The sequence below is a fragment of the Sinohyriopsis cumingii genome, chromosome 4 (genome assembly GCF_028554795.1).
Source record: "Sinohyriopsis cumingii isolate HCF-2022 chromosome 4, ASM2855479v2, whole genome shotgun sequence".
Lineage (NCBI taxonomy): Eukaryota > Metazoa > Mollusca > Bivalvia > Unionida > Unionidae > Sinohyriopsis > Sinohyriopsis cumingii.
The window spans coordinates 98,926,617-98,947,679 of NC_142964.1; the positions used below are offsets into that span (position 1 = coordinate 98,926,617).

The 21,063-nt window shown below is 35.5% G+C and overlaps 1 protein-coding gene and 1 long non-coding RNA gene across 3 annotated transcripts in view; one reads left to right on the forward strand and one right to left on the reverse strand.

The window, feature by feature from the left end:
• LOC149801752 (cytochrome P450 3A24-like) overlaps positions 1-21,063 on the forward strand; it is a 40,825-nt gene that overhangs the window by 15,464 nt on the left and 4,298 nt on the right. Inside the window, exons 3-11 of one of the 2 annotated variants that reach the window (XM_089956082.1) lie at positions 393-445; positions 1,250-1,346; positions 1,830-1,946; positions 6,467-6,555; positions 7,302-7,450; positions 11,607-11,728; positions 13,253-13,358; positions 17,324-17,481; positions 18,484-18,572. In XM_089956082.1, the coding sequence (XP_089812208.1) occupies positions 393-445; positions 1,250-1,346; positions 1,830-1,946; positions 6,467-6,555; positions 7,302-7,450; positions 11,607-11,728; positions 13,253-13,358; positions 17,324-17,481; positions 18,484-18,572 (980 nt within the window). The remainder of the gene's footprint in view (positions 1-392; positions 446-1,249; positions 1,347-1,829; positions 1,947-6,466; positions 6,556-7,301; positions 7,451-11,606; positions 11,729-13,252; positions 13,359-17,323; positions 17,482-18,483; positions 18,573-21,063) is intronic. The other variant, XM_089956083.1, reaches the window with a different exon arrangement.
• LOC149801753 (uncharacterized) overlaps positions 2,995-21,063 on the reverse strand; it is a 28,037-nt gene continuing 9,968 nt past the window's right edge. The window contains exons 2-3 of the long non-coding RNA XR_016420720.1: positions 19,115-19,209; positions 2,995-4,706 (exon numbers count right to left, since the gene is read on the reverse strand). This is a non-coding gene — a long non-coding RNA (uncharacterized LOC149801753). The remainder of the gene's footprint in view (positions 4,707-19,114; positions 19,210-21,063) is intronic.

A 21,063-nucleotide genomic window follows, 5' to 3' on the forward strand; every position in this document is an offset into this window, starting at 1 on the left:
AAAATATCATCAGTAATGTATGATGTACAGTCATGGTTAGGTACAATATAATCAGTAAGGGATGTTGTACAAAGTCAAGGTTATGCACAGTATTTAATGGTGAATGTTAATAGTCTGAATTCATTTGTTTTCGTTGGTATTCATTTCCGTTATTCCTCCCCCAAAGAACATTTTAATCTGCAATAAATTTTGATGATGGGGAGGAATTTACGCAGAAGGGTACATTTTGTTTGGGCCATAATTCTTGGTTTGTCACAATAACAAAACTCAAGAAAATAAATTGACCATGTTCTTTTTCTAACCAATTAAAAGGAAGCCAATTTTTTTGCCAAAATGAATAGTAGAAATTACATTAAATTTAAAATGGAACACATTGTTATAAATTTTGACAGGGATTGCAAGAGACTGGTCTTAGACTGATGCAGAAATATGGAAGACACGTTGGGTAATGTTTGATCTCCTGTTCCATCTCTCTTTTTCAAAACGTTTTAGTATTATTCGCTTTATTGGTAACGACAAGTAACGTTAATGAAGACCCCTTTTATGGTTAATGTTTACTGGCTGTAGTTCCTGCATGGCAAACTGAGATGAATGTATTGGTGTCTTGTCTACACGGAACTAACGGTGAAGCAAATATGGTTTCTTCAAAACATATCTAGATGTGATTCATTTATACTCCTATAACCAATGTACACTCATGAAAATCATATTGACTCGTAATTGGCAATCATCAATAACTTTCAAGGTTGGGTCAACAGTGATTATTAAAAATAAGATTTTAAATTTCGAACAAAACCCATCCTTAAAGTTTTGCTGGTTTCATATTATTGGTAATGTTGTTTCCTTTGCCCCTAAAAACATTCCTGTAACGTTATAAACCATAGTTATTTATATATCAGTCCTACACTATAGGCCTGTAAAAAAAATTGTCTTTGTTAAATATGCGACATAGATTCTTACTGATCCTGTATAGGAACATATACTTGTGACTACACGTAATTTCGGCACACGTTTCTCTCTTTCATCCACACGAAGCTTTGTGATTAAGACATTTTATTGAAATGAAAATGTCGATACGTTTTGAATGACACAATGTCATGCTGCGGCAATAACTCTGATGTGTGCTCACTTTAATGTATATTTATTGTTTCTAAACAATAGTTTCATTATTGTTGTCATTAGTATTCTTGCTGATGACATTATTATTATTATTATTGTTATTATTATTATTATTATTATTATTATTTAGAACTTTCTTTGGAAACTTGCCTCAGCTGTTGATCACCGACCCGGAAATGATCGAGGAAATATTAGTGAGAAGATTTTCAGAATTTACAAATAGAGCGGTGAGTTGTTACTCGACTCATTTACTAATATTTGTTTTTCTGTATTTAAAACTTATTAGAAACAATAATAAATACTCAAACATTTTTTCTTTCCTTTTTGAGTCACCTTTACTTCCTTTATGGAACTGTATTGTTTTTCTTCTTCATTTGAGAAGGTGCTAGCCAGTTACACTGTCATGTATCTAAAATTGCAACATGGATCGTCTATTAATAATGTTCTTGAAAACTAAAAGATTTTCAATGGAATTTCATAGCTTAGGAATTCTAGTACCAAAGAGTGAAAGAGCATGTACTAAATAAAAATATTAATTTGTCTACTTCTTATTATCTCTTACGTTACTGTGCATTAATTAAAGTCCGCGATATCCTTCCTTGTTCTAGTATGATGCTCAGTAAATTTGTCATAGCTTCAATGTGTCATTGTTTCTATTAGTATTGTTTCTGCAGTTGTTGTTATTATTATTATTATTATTATTATTATAGCAATCTTTCCGAAATGTCGAGTTCTTTGATTCCGCAGTAAATGTGGCTTCGGGGGAACACTGGAAATTCCTACGATCAACACTAAGTCCAACATTTAGTTCCGGTAAAATGAGGAATGTAAGCTGTTTGATTTTTTTTTAAACATTCATATTTGGTGCTCCCAGCATTATTTACCATTTTTACTAAATTCAATGAAAATATAGGCTAACAAACACCGTTGTCAGTAAATTTAAGTTAACTTGTGCTATTTAGAGGGGTAAATAAAAAATGTGAAATGACAGAAAATGCAAGTAAACGTTCAAAACATGCATGGAATTTTGCAATATAATACAGAAGGAAATATCGAGTAGTGAACGGTACGTCTTGTCATTGGATGAAAGAGGTTACAATGTATTCGATCTACTAATAATTTTCAACATAAAAACTCACTGTCTCCCCAGAAAATCTGTGTGATGAATACGTATATTACGCATCGATAACAATAAGCATTCTAATTCTCGGCATCACTTACTACTCGGCAACACTAGAATCCTCGTCATCACTTACCACTCGGCAACACTAGAATTCTCGTCATCTCGGCATCACTTACTACTCGTCAACACTAGAATCCTCGTCATCACTCAAATCATTCGCTGCGTAAAACCTTCTCTTGGCTACAGCCTGCATCCTCGTCGGATAGACACATCCGAAAAGTTGAACATGAATTTTCGGTGAAAGCATTTCGATTTTCCCAAGCTTTTCTGAGCATATGTTAGCGTTACCTTGGAAACGGAGGCCAAGAAAACCCTTGGACTGTTTACTTGATTAGAATGGCAATGTAAATCAACAAAAAGCAGTTAGAAATTTAGACAAAAATATCAAATGAAACATTTATTGAAATGTGGCAACTGTTTTGTGTTGGGATCAGAACAGCAAAGTATAGTTAAAGGTGGGTTTTATCCTCCTAGTAAATGTGTATTATCCATACAGATATATAAAAATCGTTTTGACCTAATTTTGGTCTAAAGATACTAAACGAACACCATATGTATATTATAATAATAATAATAATTCCTACCAAGACTCAAGGAGTGTTCATATATATATATATATATATATATATATATATATATATATATATATATATATATATATATATATATATTAACATTGGAAGAATCACGTTCGTAAGCCTGTCCAAGGTTGCATGCCTTATGTGCTTGAATATTTGGACAATATTGCTGAAAGAGTAGGGGTGGGTCTGCGGATATATCTAAACATAGCAAGAAATATATGTTAGTTTAATGTGGATTTATCCATCCATTGCTCGAGCTAACATGTTACATTTGTGACATTTCAGATACAGCAATAATATCCTTATTATCTCCACCACCGCCGTCATCACCAATAATAATACATGTTACTATTGCTATTTCTGTTACTATTACCAATAATCGTCTGAGCAGAAAATGATTCGTAGCTGCAAAAAGACAAAAAGAATGTTTGTTTTTTTATATTACACACACACACACACACACACACACACACACACATGAACCGTGACACTGGTATGAAAATACCGAAATCCGTTTAAAATACAATGTCTCTGCAAGGTTACTATGTAAATGTAATCGACATTTTGAAAATTTACCTTGATGAAAGTATATAGGATGCAAAAATTTATAACCCTCTTGTTCATGGTTTCCGTATGGACAGATAACTTACAAGTTTCGCGAATTTCCTTCCAGTGACTTAGGATGATGAATGGTAATGAAGGGACGAAAAAGGCAGACAGACAGACGGAGGATATTTTTGGCGCCATCTCTTAGCCATAGACAAGAAGATCTTATGGGAATGGTCTATAATCCGTCCATTAGCACAAGTGTTTATCGCTGCTTCTCCTAAAAACTATTTTGAACTTTACACACACATTTATCACATGGTTTAGCTAGTCCTAATTGAAAACGTTGGAGCTCAAACATAGAAAATGATCGCCACAAGAGCCAACTTGAAAATTTTGTCATCGCCATCTATCCTGAAAAGAAATCCAAAATTGGCATGGAGTTTTCACCAGAAGACTATGATTTCTGGTTGGTTTAAAGGAAAATCTTGCCGATCTGATGTCAAATATATATAAAAAATCCCATAAAAATGACCACCACAATAGTCACCTTGAAAATATTGTTATCGCTAACTCCTCCTGAATGTATGGTCGTACCAACATGGGACATTTACTAAATGATTTACGATATCTCGTTGGGCCTCAATGGCAATAGTGCTGCTCAGATATCCAATATGGCCACACCAGTGGTCATCTTGAAAATCCTGAGATCACTATTCCTGGCTGAATTATCATATCAGCAGTGGGATATCAATGGACGGTTTCGTATGATATTAAGATGGTCGTAAATAAATATGGAGCCAGTCTCACTTCCAATATGACGCCACAATGCAATCTTGAAACTCTAGATATAGTTTGTGCGTCTCATAGATGACTGGTTATATCGATATCGTGCTTTCACCAAAAGACATCTAGTCTAGTTGGTCCTAAACAGAAGTGGTATCAATTTGAAATCCATTATGGCCACTATGGCAGACATCTTGAAAATCTTGTTTTTGTTACTTCACCAAAATTTAGAGTCATATCAACATGTGATTTCCATGAAAAGACTTTTTAGTTTGTCTTGATTGTCCTAAATGATGTCTTGTTGATCATAAACGTAGAAGGTGTCAGTCTCACACCCACAGCAGTTATAAAGAAAATCGTGTTATTGTTGAAGAACAAGACAGATGATTTAAACACTCAAAGTCAGAAGGAAGAAATTGTCTTAACTTGAATTCCTGGAATTTCTTTTCGGTCAGCAGAACATCAGTCCTTCGCGGGACTCTTGTTTATATCTAGAATGGAATGGAAATTTGATTTACGGAGTCAAATGTTCCTACGTTTTTTATATTTCACAATTCATGTTTTCTTTTTTAATTGATTCTAACTTATTGATTAATTGAACAACACTAAAATATACAAACAGAATAAGACCCACTCCTGCATTTTGTCATCGTCTCGCATTTCCTGTCTATTAAAACCTTGCAAACACTGAAATTTGAGAATCCGTTAAAAATATCCAAAATCTTACAGAAACATGATTTGCCCATACAATCTGGAAAACGTACTGTGTTAGCTGTCTATTCACGTTGGTATTCGGGTATTAAAGGGCTAGATTATATAAACTAACCTCAAATATTTCATAATTCATCAGGTTGTTCATACTGGGAAAAATTTGTGGAATGAAAATTCCATAAGTAAGCTTAAGAATGTCAAAAACCTATGACTGGAGGGTAGCATCCCTTATACAAAACAAATCGTACAAACTAGATGTTATTGTGCCATTTGTTTATGGGACACTCATACCAATCTCGTATACGCCTCCTGAACCGTGAACATCAACTACACTGTATGATGGCGTATCAAAGGAGAAAATCTTTGACTTTGAGGGAACGCGGTTTATATAAACAATTACCATATGCCTTACATTTATCTTTGTTTTATATAATTTTTACAAAATTTTAACACCTTTACATTTTAAGCTTGATCGCATAGTACTTCGTGATTATTGTTTTCTTTTGTTTATTTGTCTTTTTTAACTGTTTTTCTTGGAAGGCTTTATCATACCGTTTTTGCTATTCGTGATATTTTCAGTTTAGGGCTTTGATTTTAGACGGCACCGTACAACTAGTATCGTGATGACTTGCAGTTAATCACTACTGCTACTACAATTACTTTGGAAAGGTGGCAGGAGTATGCCCTCCAAATGTATTAATTGGTTCTTTTGATCGGCAGTTTAACGGCAGTATAGCACTGTTTATGTAATCGATTGCCGTCCTGACTTTGTAGTCCCACCCCCTCTGAAAATACTTTACTAAAGTTCTAAAATGATATTGTTTTCAAGCCATCTACATTTCTAGCTCTGCTAATCATGTACCAGAAGAACTTACGGGATGGTCTTTTGTCCATCCTTTGTCATCCGTCCGCCCGTTAGCAGAATTTTGTTTGTTGCTACTCGTCCTAAGCTACTTAGGAATTGCCATGAAACGTTATACACATATTCATCCCATGATCTAGTTGGTTCCAAATGAAAGTGGTGCTGCTCAAACATCCTTCATGAACGTCTTGTTATCCTTACTTCTCCTGCATGGATGGTCATAACAACATAGCCCAGTGATGCCTAATTGGTCTCAATATAAAATGGAGCTGGTTTTTGACGTTCAATATAGTCGCAATGGCAGCCATATGAAAATCTTGTCATCGCTTTGTCTCTTGAAAAGAAAGTATTGTATTTTCACAAAAAGACTTCTTATGATGTCCAATTGGTCTTAAATGAAAATGGTGCTGATTTGGCATCCAATATAACAGGGACATAAACAGATACACACATATACATATGTTAAAGTATTTTACATTTTATATATGTGATTATTTTATCACCCTCTTTTTTCTAAAACAATCAAAATATTTTAATCTTGCAAGTGTTTCAGTTCATTGATTTATTTTTAATTTAGTCTCTTAAACACTCAATGTGTTCAGAATACCACACATGCATGTGAAAAGCTATAAATTATTCGTATATCTTTTACTTATACTTTCACTGTACTGATTTTAGATGACGCCCCTCATATCTCGATGTTTGGAGAAACTGACCCGAAATGCGAGGAGCATGTCAGAAGGTGGAAAATCTGTAGAAATGAAAAGGTAGGTGTTTTAAGTAGATACTCTTGTCTATTATTTTGTCTATACAGAATAAAAAGAAGAGAAGCTTGATAACTTTTGACTTATGGCTGATGATTCGGAATACCATTGAATAAGCAGTCCTTCTTATTATGAATTTGAAAGATTCCAAAGTTTGTAGGGAGTAATACATTTTCTAGGACTATTATAGCAGAAGGTTTGTGAAAATTTAGCCTGTTGTGTAAAAACATATATACACATATCACAAAGCAAATACGAGTGAATATAGGTATAAAAGAGGCACGTGCATTTTCCCCCAGGGCTCGGCGTGAACATGCAGTTGTTAAAACCGCACCGTGTGATGTACAACGAAACCGGATAAAACCAGGTCACTGATCGGATGCGGCCCGCAAGCCGTTGCCTGCACATGCCTGGTTTACAACGTTATAAACCACTGATTTTTCTCCTCTTCAGTATTATTCGCAGACTTAGTAACATCTTTTTTTCCACGTACAACTATTTTAATAGAATATAAAGATCCAGTTTGTGTGCTTTTATTTTCCAAACGAAATAGCAAGGACAGATTGAGATCGCGCTCCATGTAATGTTAAATATAAGATAGCTACGATCAAGTTCAAATTTCTGTATTATCATATGTGTTTACTCAGGTGATGTCACGTTTTGATCAGGCTTACATATAAAAATAGTGATAGCATGTAATAAAAATTTAGGCCGAGCATTCAAATGACATTTCCTAACTTTGCTTGCAGCTTGTTTGGAGCCTTCACGCTGGATGTAATATGCAGTACTGGATTTGGCATAGAGGTTGACTCCCAAAGTAATCCAAAAGATCCCTTTGTTGTGAATGCCAGGAAAGCCATGTCAGCCAATATAATTGGGTTGCGGATTTTATTGAGTAGTAAGTGCAATCATTCCACTACTTGTGTTGGGGTAACTACCATACTTACATTTACTATCCGATTTTCCGTTGAACATACAAATGGAAGGGGGGTAATGTATATACCATTACTAATCATCCAACACACCATTACACAGTATTATAGGGCGGGGGGGGGGGGGTTATGCCGACACACACACGATTTGAAGACTACTTGGTCTTCTTTTTCTCTTATGACTGCTGCGAAAAAAGGAACAGTTTTAGAAAAAGGTCTATATAAAACGGGAGTGCTTAAAGTTGAATAGGCCTGTCAAAACAAGGACTCATTCGACTTGGTCCATTGAATACCATCGTTGGTACAAGCAACGGATACAATATTTGCCACCGAAACCTAATATAACTGAGATGCTTCACTTGCTACAAGAGTTACATTCTTTGACAGATCGATCAGTCTTCTCAGAAGCGGAAACAAAACATAATGGTATGGACAACGATTCCAACGTCTCCAGATATTTAACCACAAAGCGGTAGATTTAACAGCAATACTCACTAATTTGATGATGATTGAGAAAAAAAACCCCAGATGATAAGCTGCAATAATAAAAGAAAAACCTAGGATCACTGCTACAGCCACTGTAACAGGGTCTTCTTTGAGTAAATACATTACGAAGAGAAGCGAAAGAAAGCGTTCCTAAAGAAATAAAAATTGAGCACACTTTCTTTAACGCCTTCTCAACAACCATCCTCGCATGTCATTCGACGACTAACATCATTCACAGTATCAATCTAAACTGATTCCTTGATCCATTTTGATAGCCATTAATAAATTCAACCTGTTGGATGCCAACAATTCTCCTTAAAACTGAGCGAAATCAGTGTCCTGCAGGATGCATTAAGCAAACCGCAACCGAATTTTATATCGTCCGCAATGCTGGGAAGAGCGTGGAATCCTACGAAGAGGAAGTCTTGTAAGACAAAGCGGGGAAAGATATGGAAGAGTTCAAGACTGCACCTGCATCCATTTTTCCCGCAACTTGGGCGCCAACCAGACTCGACAAGATATGAAATATATGTCATACACCAATACCATAAAAACAAGAAAAGGAGGAGGTGAAGAAAGTAGTAGACAAAGAACTGATCACATTAGTTTGAGTATTATATTTCACATCTATTCCTCTTGGTACACGAACGCATCGCAACGGAAGTTGGTTCAATTAATGAGCAACAAGGACACGGGTATCATTTACTGCATTCCTGCATGTGCTGATGGTTACAGACGAAAAACGATATTTTGCCGCTAAAGCCATACTCAGAAGTGTACTATTCCATTACGTATGACACGCGTTTCAAGAACAATCGACATGCACGCTGTAAAACCGAGGCGACTCAAATTTCCAAGATGTTTTTGGAACAGGTTGATATTGATGATTTCTGGCAAGCCAGTTTAGCTCATGTTTTTCCCACTAGGTTTGGTACAGTGAGGGTACAAATACTTGTTTTGTATTATTTAGGTTCGTGTTCAATAACATTTCTAGTATCATAGATGTTTTTCTTGGTTACTCCTTGAACATCGGGCAAATACAATGATCCTTTAAAAGTGTATTTGATCACATCATCTAATTTATAGTTAGGTCGGTGACGTATATGGACGTGTTCCGTCCCACGAAACGATTATATCTACCACTTGGGTAGATATCTCTTGATAAAAGTCCGTTTCGATATGAAATCTAAATATGTTTTTAAGACAAGGTAGGATGACGAAAACGATGACTCGTTATCAGAGGCGTTGAAACAATCAAACAAACACTTCCACTTAATTTTGGGCAGTCGCTTGTTTTGGTGCAAGTCCGAAAATGTGATGATAGGATTGATTGTTAACTTTCACAAGACGTAGAATTCATTCAAATACCTTTCGGCCTCTTCGTACAATCCGTATCATTCAGAGAAACAAACTCTGCAGCAAAAACAGTAGCAACAAAACAATTGTATGTTCTGCGAAATGTGTTTCAAAAATCCAATGAATTCCCTGTCAGATTACTGTGGTGTATTGTGAAAGTTCAATGAAATTCTGTCAATACCAACAATGATCTGTGTACCAGAGTCAGTTATTTACAGGTTTGTTAACTAGCAACGTCAGCAATGAACGGAGCTGTTGATGAGATATACCAACCAGTTCCAGCACTACAGCGTCATCCGGGACTGCAAGACTTTGTGTACCAGACCATTTGACCACAACTTTTACCCGCAATAATTACACGGGATCGTACATATTTATGTTTGAAGCCACACGACAACTGGACTAACAGCAGTACACATGACATTTCTAACTACAATGAAAAAAGTTACTGTTTATACTTGGAAAGAAGACAAAATAGGAGAATAAGAAATAGTGTTGGAACGATGTTTAGATGAAGAGAAAGTATCATTGAAATGTTTTGTTAAACACATTTTGAAAAGAATCCAGCTCCAGCTTCGGGGCCCAGTTTGGCCTAGTGGTCTAAGGTGCTCGTCTTTAAAGATCACTCACGCACCTGATCTCTGTCAGCATGAGTTCAAGTGTAGGCTCAACCAACGAGGTTGTGTGAGAAAGCAGGCCTGTAGTTTCCCGTGCGTTGTGGTTCTTCCTGATGTCTTTCCGGGGCTCTTCATTCACCAACTATACTGACAGTCATGCATAGCCTAGTATGTGTTGAAAAAGGGCGTGAACCCCACAAAACAACACCAAAAAAAATAACCATTCTCTTTGTATGTGTAATGGTATATTACATATTAAGTAACAGTTTATAAGCCCTAACCTTCCGTTTGAATGTGCAGTGATATAAATTAAGGTCAGTATCTATTTATGAACTAGCACCATCCCACTTCCACCCCCAATATTTCCATGCGCAATGGAATATTGGATAGTAAATATAAGAACTATCGCATATTCAGTTTTGATACTATCCTAATGTTAAGCAAGGCCGACACAGATCCTACATTTACATTCAATCCCATAATTCCCACAATGCCCTCATAAAATTAATGTTATGTAAGGCCGACACCGATCCTACATTTACATTCAATCCCATAATTCCCACAATGCCCTCATAAAATTAATGTTCTGTAAGGCCGACACAGATCCTACATTTACATTCAGTCCCATAATTCCCACAATGCCCTCATAAAATTAATGTTCTGTAAGGTCGTCACAGATCCTACATTTACATTCAGTCCCATAATTCCCACAATGCCCTCATAAAATTAATGTTCTGTAAGGCCGACACAGATCCTATATTTACATTCAATCCCATAATTCCCACAATGTCCTCATAAAATTAATGTTCTGTAAGGCCGATACAGATCCTATATTTACATTCAATCCCAAGCTTCCCACAATGCCCTCATAAAATTAAAGTTTTGTAAGGCCGACACAGATCCTACATTTACATTCAATCCCATAATTCCCACAATGCCCTCATAAAATTAATGTTCTGTAAGGCCGTCACAGATCCTACATTTACATTCAGTCCCATAATTCCCACAATGCCCTCATAAAATTAATGTTCTGTAAGGCCGACACAGATCCTATATTTACATTCAATCCCAAGCTTCCCACAATGCCCTCATAAAATTAAAGTTTTGTAAGACCGACACAGATCCTACATTTACATTCAATCCCATAATTCCCACAATGCCCTCATAAAATTAATGTTCTGTAAGGCCGTCACAGATCCTATATTTACATTCAGTCCCATAATTCCCACAATGCCCTCATAAAATTAATGTTCTGTAAGGCCGACACAGATCATACATTTACATTCAATCCCATAATTCCCACAATGCCCTCATAAAATTAATGTTCTGTAAGGCCGACACCGATCCTATATTTACATTCAATCCCATAATTCCCACAGTGCCCTCATAAAATTAATGTTCTGTAAGGCCGACACAGATCATACATTAAATCAACATAATTCCCACAAGGTCCTCCTAATATTAAAGTTCTATAAGCACCGCATCGACATCTCCATATTAAAGTTCCATGAAGCCCATGGCGATAATAATTTATAGTGGCATATGAGCTACAGTTGATACTGTTCAAGATTAGATGACATTCCTGATTCTTCTTGTTGGAAAGGATATAAACTAAGTTGTATTTGCAGGGTAAGGTCATACCATTTAACATTTTATATTACAGTGCTGTTTCCAGATTTTCAAGTATTCTTTCGTAACATACCACTGATGGACCAGAAGGCACTGGATTTTTTCATAGAGGCAACCAAGTCGGTGATGCAAGAGCGTAGGAATAGCACGTCAGACGTAAGAATATTGATAATTATTTTTAGAATTTTGAAGACGAAAAACATTCTAAAGGTATGCTATTGAATGCTTAAAGTGTCATATCAAGATTATAATTTAGTCAATAAAAATTTAGACGTCAGAATATCTAGAAGACTGTGTTGCTGTGTTTTAATTAAATACTCAAAATTATCTGCGTAGAAAAAAATATTATTTTTAATTCCACGATGACCTTCCAAATGATATGTCTACCTAATGAACGAAAAATAATTTTAGTGAGGTAATTCTAGTTTGTATTCATATTGTGTGTTCATTAGTACTTTCAAGACTGGGCTATTGTAACTCATTTTTATCTGGTTCATCTCAATATCTACTCCAGAAACTTCAAAAAGTTCAAAACACAGCTGCTCGGATCATACTTAGAGTACCACGATCAGAGCACACCTCCCCGCTGCTCTGTACCCTACACTGGCTATCCATTCGATCCAGAATCAAACACAAAATTTGTTCTCTGTGCTACGTTTCACTGACGGACTCCAGTCAAACATACCTATCCGACCTCACCCATGTGTATACACCAGCAAGATACTTACGCTCCTCTTCTGACAATCGTATACTCATTATTCCCACTATGAAAACGAAGTCATATGGACAACGTTCTTTTGGATACCAGGGCCCAGCAACGTGGAATGAATTGCCCACTGAACTTAGACACAAAGACACAGTGATCCCATTCAAGAGTGCTCTTAAAACTCACTTATTTCGACTGCACGAACAAACTTAAAGACCTAATAATGTTTCCTACCTTAAATATTTTCAGCTTGTTTTATATGTTTTCTAATTTCATGGTGTTTGTTTTTCGTAATCATATCATTATATATGTTTCTTATGTTATAGGTGTTGTCTAATGTTGTAAAGTGCTTAGAGCTTCTACAGATTAGGCGCCATAAAAAGTCCTCATTATTGTTATTATATTGTTTTCGTTAAATTTATTTCATTGCCGCAGTTTCTTCTTGGTGAATAACCTGACGGTAGCACAAACTAAGGTCGTTGGATTCTTCCAGGTTTTTCTGGATTATTCATCGATAATAAAAACTTGACGCCAAATCGTGCGCCGTTTATTAAAGTAGATAGCCCCACATACCATTCACGAAAAAAAAAATCAAATTTGATATAAGTCAATCACATCGTCTAAAATAGTCTTATTACACAGACTAATATGTATAAGACTGTTTTCCATTGGTCAAATTGTTGGAAGGCGAAGCCTTTTTTCGAAAGTTTCATTAGTTTCGTAGCTAATATATTTTAATTTTAATAATGGGCCAATATCAGGCAATAATCTTCATTCTTTCTTTTAATATTTTGAAAATAAAATCCATGTTTTTAAGTTGTAACACATATCCACGTTTCTCCACCATGGCGGAAAAATGAAAAATTAAACGTCTATGCGAAAATGGACCAAACACGAACCAACCACAATCAGCTGGTTCAGGAGAGACAGCTTATTACAAGAGAATGGATCGTGTGTTTTGTTTTCTTATGCAGAAATACAGGGACCTCATTCAGTTGATGATCAATGCACACAAGGAGCAAAGCGATAAGACCACAGAAAATGAAGAAGGCATGAACTACGATTCGTACAAAAAGAGGGGTAAAGTCTTTTCTTTTACCGTCCTTTGATGGTGGGATGGATCATACGATAACGCCCAGTATACATGCATGAGTACATGCATTCTTCCATTTCGAATCTTCAAAAACATAATATAATACTTGGATGGTAGATATTTATTTTAAATTTTTCATTCAATTTTGAACCCTTTGCTTACGCCAAGTAAATGGAAATGCCTGGGTTTTTAATGTAATGATGAATAGTATAAACACCTTGAATCCAGGAAGATTTCTGGCTTCCACCAAATGTATCGGCCGTTACAGTAGATTTATATTTTCCCTCATGCCCAATTTATCTCTGAAAAGTTACCCTGCCCGTTTTCGTTCATACACAAGTTTGTGTGTTGAAATTTGATATTTAATCTGTGGTGATTTCAGAGACATGGATATAAGAACAAATATCACAATCCAATACACACTCTCTAAAATAAAAAAGATTTTTTTCCTATACACATTCTTTGATATTACAGAATTTAATTTTGACAAATATGCTGTCAAACCTACTTAGTGCACGACATACACATATAAACCACCTCTGTGTCAAGATCCATTATTTGATACACTTCCCATTTTAAGTTTAGGTCTGAGTCTCTCTGTCTCTTGCAGATCTCGAACAACCATATTGTAATAAATATGGAGTATGCGCATTTGGTTATAGCGCCCCGTTTTAAGGAATTCTAAGATTTGTGTGATTGTTTGTGTGATTATTGTAATTCGGCGCAACGGAAATATCCTTTGCCCGAAATAATTAGTCAATTACTAGGAGCAAACGGAGTGAAGTGTTAGTGAGTTTCCATGATGCCATGGTTCACTAGTAGTGAATTCCGGCCAAAACCGAATGGATGTCCCTGGTCCCTGGAGTAAGATAGTCTATATTAAAATCTAGTGGTGTACATTGGTGGTGTGACTGCAGTGGCAGTATTTACGGTAGGAAATCGGTAAATTACACACACGTTTAAATACGAAGGGACTCGGCAAATACCGTTTATGTCGCCATAGGGGCAAATATGGTGCAGTTATATTGGCGAAACGTGCCTGGAAAGCATACATTGACTGGCCTAAGGTGGCGGAGTTAAAATAGTTCCCAGTGTTAGGGGATACTCGTATATTTTCTAAGGCGTGAACGGTTGGCGGTATGGAAACCTGATGAAGATAACCATGCAGATGTGCGGTTGATATATATTTGGCAGGTTGTTTTATCTGTGGTCTTACATTTAATCAGAGTAAAATTTAGGTATAGAATGGACACGTCGGGCTTTCTAATTTACAACTGAAGTTGTATATAAGTCTTTGGAAATTTGGGGTAAACTTATGACTTCTAGCGAGAATCGCGCCAGGGTTTGACAACCACTCGAATAAGTAAGGACCCTTGGCTTGTAACAATATTGTTGTGTCGACATACAGATGGTGATATGGCTCATCCATTTGTCGGTCGATATAAATAGATATACATCAGCAGTCAACCTGAAGCCAACATGTTGAAACATAAAACACGTTCAAACTTTGATTCAAGTAAAATAGTAGTTATGTAAACGTTTGTAATCTCATCGCCTTTTTGTTTATTGTTTATCTTGTCTAGATGTTTGTATTCAACTTTGAAAAAGACTTAATTAGGGTTGAAAACGCTCACGTTAGTGACAAACTAATTTTCCACTGTTAGTTTGTCAGTTTAAAATTCAGAGAGAAATATCAGTAGTTTTTGTAATTATTTTGTGGATAGGGAAGAAAAACATTTTCTTTTGTTCATTGCACTGATAAACTATAAGAACGCAGTGAATAACTTAATGTAAATTTAGGACAATCACTTCTTTCATTTTGATTAATAATCTATATTTCTATTTTAAGGAGGTATTTAATCATAACACTAGTCTTTCATACCCAGATGTTCACTCTAAACAGGTACCGTTAAGAGCAATAGTTTTCTTTAAACATATACCCAAATATATTGCAATGTGTGTTTGCGTGTCTGTCCGAATTATTGACTCTTTGTATGCGTATCCATCTGTCTGTCTGTAGTATGCATCGTATATATTGTAAGCGACTTCTACTTCATGTATACTAGGGAGGATTCATTGAAGAAATTCCACTCGAAATTAAAGTCAACAAAAACGTTTAATGAGAGTAACACAACTAGGAAGCTGGAAAGCGTTTATCTATACAAAATATTTACTTGGATAAGACATATATACTCTTGCCAGGAAACACTCGTTGCTTGCACTCTTGCATTGTAACAATTAGGTACTGAAGTTAATTTTCGATTTCTTGTAGCTGGATCATTCCAATAAAATGTCTCAGAACATTATAGTAATTTTCAATGTTTAATGAATGGAATAATGATTGGAAATCATTGGTGACCCCAACAGAGTTGAAGATTTACTTTGAATTCATTTTAACTCGGGTCACCAATGTCGTGGGAGATAAGTGCACGATAATTTGGAAGATGAATTTACTTAAGCATTTAATAGGAAATTACCAAAATGCTTACCTCTACATAATGTTAACAAAACGGACGTTCAGATGTTCAAAATCTTGCTCCTTTTTTTAGCTTTTCACCTAAATAATGTCTAAATAATTTAGAGTATTATTATTACTTTACCAGTCCTATATTATTATTATTATTATTATTATTATTATTATTATTATTAATATAGAAATGTCTATATGTCATTACCTAAAACGGGTGCTGAACTTCAAAATTCACTAATGTTACTTCAGTTTTGAACTTGACCGCGCTATGCAATTATCTGGAAAGTACTGTCTTCCACTCCAATATACAACCTTCGGTTTTTATCCACGTGACAGTACTGTACCAATCAGATTTGGCATACCGAATCCGCCAACGAATCAGATGTGGCGAAATAGCAGATCTCAGTCTAACACAATTCTTTCGATATCAACCGAATGTGAATAACGTTCCATAGATTTCAGGATATAAAACAGTCTTGCATCTTATATCTGACTCTGTAGAAAAATTCTGAGACAAAAACTCTATATCCTAATTTGTTTACATAGTTTTTCAGTAGCAGAAAGAGAGGTTGCAACTATACGCAAAATAAATTGCATTACCGTGACTTCATCTGAGTGCAAATGTATGTTGATCACGAACTTGTAATATCGAACCATCGATGTCATTGGTCACAAAATAATAAAAATGGCGTCCATACGAACATGACACGAACAATAAAAAAAAAATTCGTTTACCGCGAAACACAAGCAACCTGAATCTTCATATTTAATACACGTGTTATGATACAACCAGATAATGGAAAAAAACACCTTTGGTATTAAATGGGGTAATACAGACATGCAATTTGTGCAAGAAACGGTGCTGAATGTAAAATGTCAAACTTTGACAAGCCGACTGTGATAATAGCTAAAACTTATTGACAGAGATTTCCTACAGGCATAATAAATATGAGATTAATCAACTAGTAATTTAATATAATTTTACTTCATGGACCGCAGGAAGTCTGAGAACGTGTCTGTGAAGTGACGCGTTATCGAAAATAGAGAGAAGCTATACGTTACAATTCGTGTAACCACAGGTAAACTAATTCGCCACAACTACATGTTCCTACACTGCCCAAGGTCCAATGAGCTAAACATGTAACACTAATATCTTAAAAGAAACAGCTCTGATAACATTTGAAGATTTCACATCTGTAGTAAATATCTACCCCAACCCCATCATGGTGCACAGCTGTCTAACCCTGAGTCTATGAGAAAATATATCCCGGACTGACTGACTGATACTTGCATCTGTTTCACTGTATGTCTGTCTGTGTATCCGTCTATTTGACTATGTATGTATGTATGTATGTATGTATGTATGTATGTATGTATGTGTGTGTGTGTGTGTGCGTGTGTGCGTGCGTGCCTGCCTGCATGTATGTATGTATGTATGTATGTGTTTTTATATATATGACTTTCTTTAATCAATGGTTGCAGGCTTGACAGACCGTGAAATTCTGGCAAATGCACTAATTTTCCTTCTGGCTGCCTTTGATACCACGTCCAGTCTGCTGACATTTGTATCGTACTGCCTAGCGGTAAATCAGGATGTTCAAGATAAACTGATATTGGAAATTGACAAGGAATTAGGCAAGGTAAACCACAATTAATGCATGCCAGCAATTGACAGGGAATTAGGCAAGATAAATTTCAAGTCATGTATGCCAGAAATGGATTAGGAATTAGGCAAGGTAAACTACAAATAATTATGTCTGAAATTGACAAAGAATTAGGCAAGGTAAACTTCATGTCGTCTATGCCAGAAATTGACAAGGAATTAGGCAAGGTAAATTGCAAATCATCTATGCCTGAAATTGACAAGGAATTTGACATGGTAAACTACAGGTCATGTATGCTCGATGTTGACAGGGAACTAGGCAAGGTAAGTTACAAGTCGTGTATGCCAGAAATTGACAAGGAATTAGGCAAGGTAAATTGCAAATCATGTATGCCTGAAAATTGACAAGGAATTTGACATGGTAAACTACAAGTCATGCATGCCCGATGTTGACAGGGAATTAGGCATGGTAAACTACAAATAATTATGCCTGAAACTGACAAAGAATTAGGCTAGGTAAACTTCATGTCGTGTATGCCAGAAATTGACAAGGAATTAGGCAAAGTTAACTACAAGTCGTGTATGCCAGAAATTGACAAGGTATTAGGCAAGGTAAACTAAACGTCATGTATGCTTGTCCTGATACATACAATATTTGAAACGATTTAAAAGGCTGTAAGCTACTGATGTATTAATTTCTTCCTACAATATTAGTTTTTTTCTTTACCTCATAGCGTGAAAAATTAAATTATATTTCAATGTTAGTACTTCTGCTGCATATTTCAATCTTTGAATTCAGAATTGGCTTAATTTAGGATATACAATGCTTCTGATGTTAAATTCCTCTTCACACGATGGCCTATATTTTCAATTTTGCTAGGGTACCATGCTTCTGTCTTATGTTTAAGTTTCAATTTTTGGCAAAATAAATGAGCTAATAATGTTGAAATCCTTAACCACAGACTGGAATCTTTTGATACGCGCAACCATGTGTGGATCTAAACCTCAGAATATATTTTTTCATTTCTTTTTTCTTCAGAAACAACCAACTTATGACAACGTTTTCAAATTACAATACCTTGATATGGTAGTGAATGAGACACTCCGAGCATACCCGCCTGCGACAAGGTGGGTTTCTTTAATGCTCATTTCGAAATATAAGTCGAATATCTTGTACGATGTTCATCTAATTTAAAGCTCTAAAAGTCATAAACCAGACGAGCTTATGGGATTTTCCGTTTTCCGTCATGTGTCCGTCCGCGAGCACTAGTTTGTTATCATTACTATATATATATATATATATATATATATATATATATATATATATATATATATATATATATATATATATATATATATATATATATAATTTTCATATACCAATAGCATATGAAGTTTGCACAGTATATCTATTTAATAAAAGGCACACACACTCTGTAATCTATTCTGTAATGATTTTGGTTTGCTTTTTTGTTTACTTGGGTTTTGGTTAGCTTTTTTGTTTACTTGGATTTTTTTTCTAATACCTATCTAATAATAAAGTTCTATAAAAGGAATTTTTTAAGGGTCATAAGGCCGCTAACCCTTCACACACACACACACTAATAGCATGTCTTCCGTCCTACCCCCTCCCCCTCTCGTTTGGATTTTTGTCAGTATATTATATTTACCTCTCTCTCTCTGTGGTCCATAGTCTCAGCTTACGCGCGCACATCCGTAGGAGCGTAGCAGATTTTTTCTGTGTCATGTTACGATATCTCTGGACCTGTAAATGGTAATAAAATTTACAGACAAACCAGCTGAGAGATTAGGGATAAAACAATGCTATGGTAGGTAGCAATTTTAATTAAAGTATGCTCATGACATGGGCCAACTAAATAATTTAAATTTTTGAATTATCTGTTGTTGGTTCGTCATTTCGCTTAACCTATATTCCGTACCCATTTTATATAGACATCGGTGACTGAATGGCTGCGTGTTCAGTGTTCAGAAAGCTAACTATGCCATGTTTGTAGTGCTCCACTTTCGTCATTTATACAATCTTTGAAAACAGACAAAAACTTATCAATTTTTGAAGAGGACTGCATCTTGTGCAGAACTACATATTGTAGCGGACACACTCAGTATGGATATGTAGAGTCGATCGGAATTTACGCTCAGTATTTGATGATCTTATTTCAGCTAGGTCAGAGATATACTATGGAGAAAGATGGTTGAAATACATATATCATAATTCCTTTAAAATAAAGAATACGTTTTTGTATGGGTAGCTGTTGTAGACATGAAAACAAAACATTCAAGGGAGTTAAAATAGAAGGATTCAGTATTATTCGAGGTGCCCTTTTCTGGAGGGTATTTATTCTGGATATTTTATAATTGGATGTGTTTCTCCTTAATGTACAACCGTAGTCTATCAGTGGTAGCATATATCCCCAAAAATAAATTTCGAGTGATTGCTGATGTAGAAATGTCACCAGAAATTCTAACAGTAATTCTTTTGACTACCATCGCACATAGGTGATCAATATGTATATTCCAGCTGAGATACTGATAAAGGTAGATACTAATAAGATTTTGACAATACACACGTCTATGCCAGTTTGTGTTAGAAGTAAATCCATTTTAGTTGGTAGGCGCTGCCTTGTTCCGATTGTCATACTTTTTGCTTTAGAGACATTAATGTGCCTTTTTTGTTGACAATATACTAATATATTCTTGAGGTCGAATTGAAGTTTATTTTCAATCGAGTCAATAGATTTACCAGAAGAATGCAATGTAGATTCGTCAGCGAAATTATATGGGCAAGAATGTACAAGACCTAAGGCTAAGTCATTAAAAAAAAATGTAGAAAAGAAGTGGCCCTGATATGTATCCTTGAGGAGTACCACTTTTAAGATATGACTTGGTTCGGAAGCTTATCTCCCGTGTCAATAATCTGGTGTTATTAGTGAGATACGAAGTGGACCAGGCATATGAGTTTGAAGCAAACTTCTAGGTTGAAAGATCTTTTTAATAAGTACCGAATTGTCAACCAAATAAATGTTTTTTGTTTTTTTTGTTGTTTTTTTAAATCAACGAAGATTATGCCAGTAAGTTCGCTTGATTCGATTGCTAGGAGAAACTGGTCTCTAAATTCTGTCAATGCAGTTTGACATAAATGGGTCTGTCGAAAAATTAACTGTGATTTATAGAGAAGTTTCTACCTGTTAAGATATCTGCAAATATGCTTGCTGACATGTTCTTCAACAGCTTTTGAAAGTACCGATAGATCTGTGCAGTGTACCGTCGTGAGGTATTTAGCTGAATCATAAGATCGGCACAAGGCAAAACTTGACTTATATTCTGGGTTCTAGGTGTAAAATGGAAACACCTAAAGAAATTTTGACGATATCTTAGCCTGGAATACAACATGAAAATACTGTGTGTCTTGTTACATAATGATGTCCTCACCCCAAGTTCCAAATGATCACAAAAGTGAATATCATTTTGTGACCTGACTCAGTATATGGACATGACTAGATATATTTTGATTGACACCCAGTCATGCAGTATAATCTTAAAGCATATTGAACGTGAAGGTCACATCAAGGTTAAATTCTATATTCTCACCTTTTTGTGG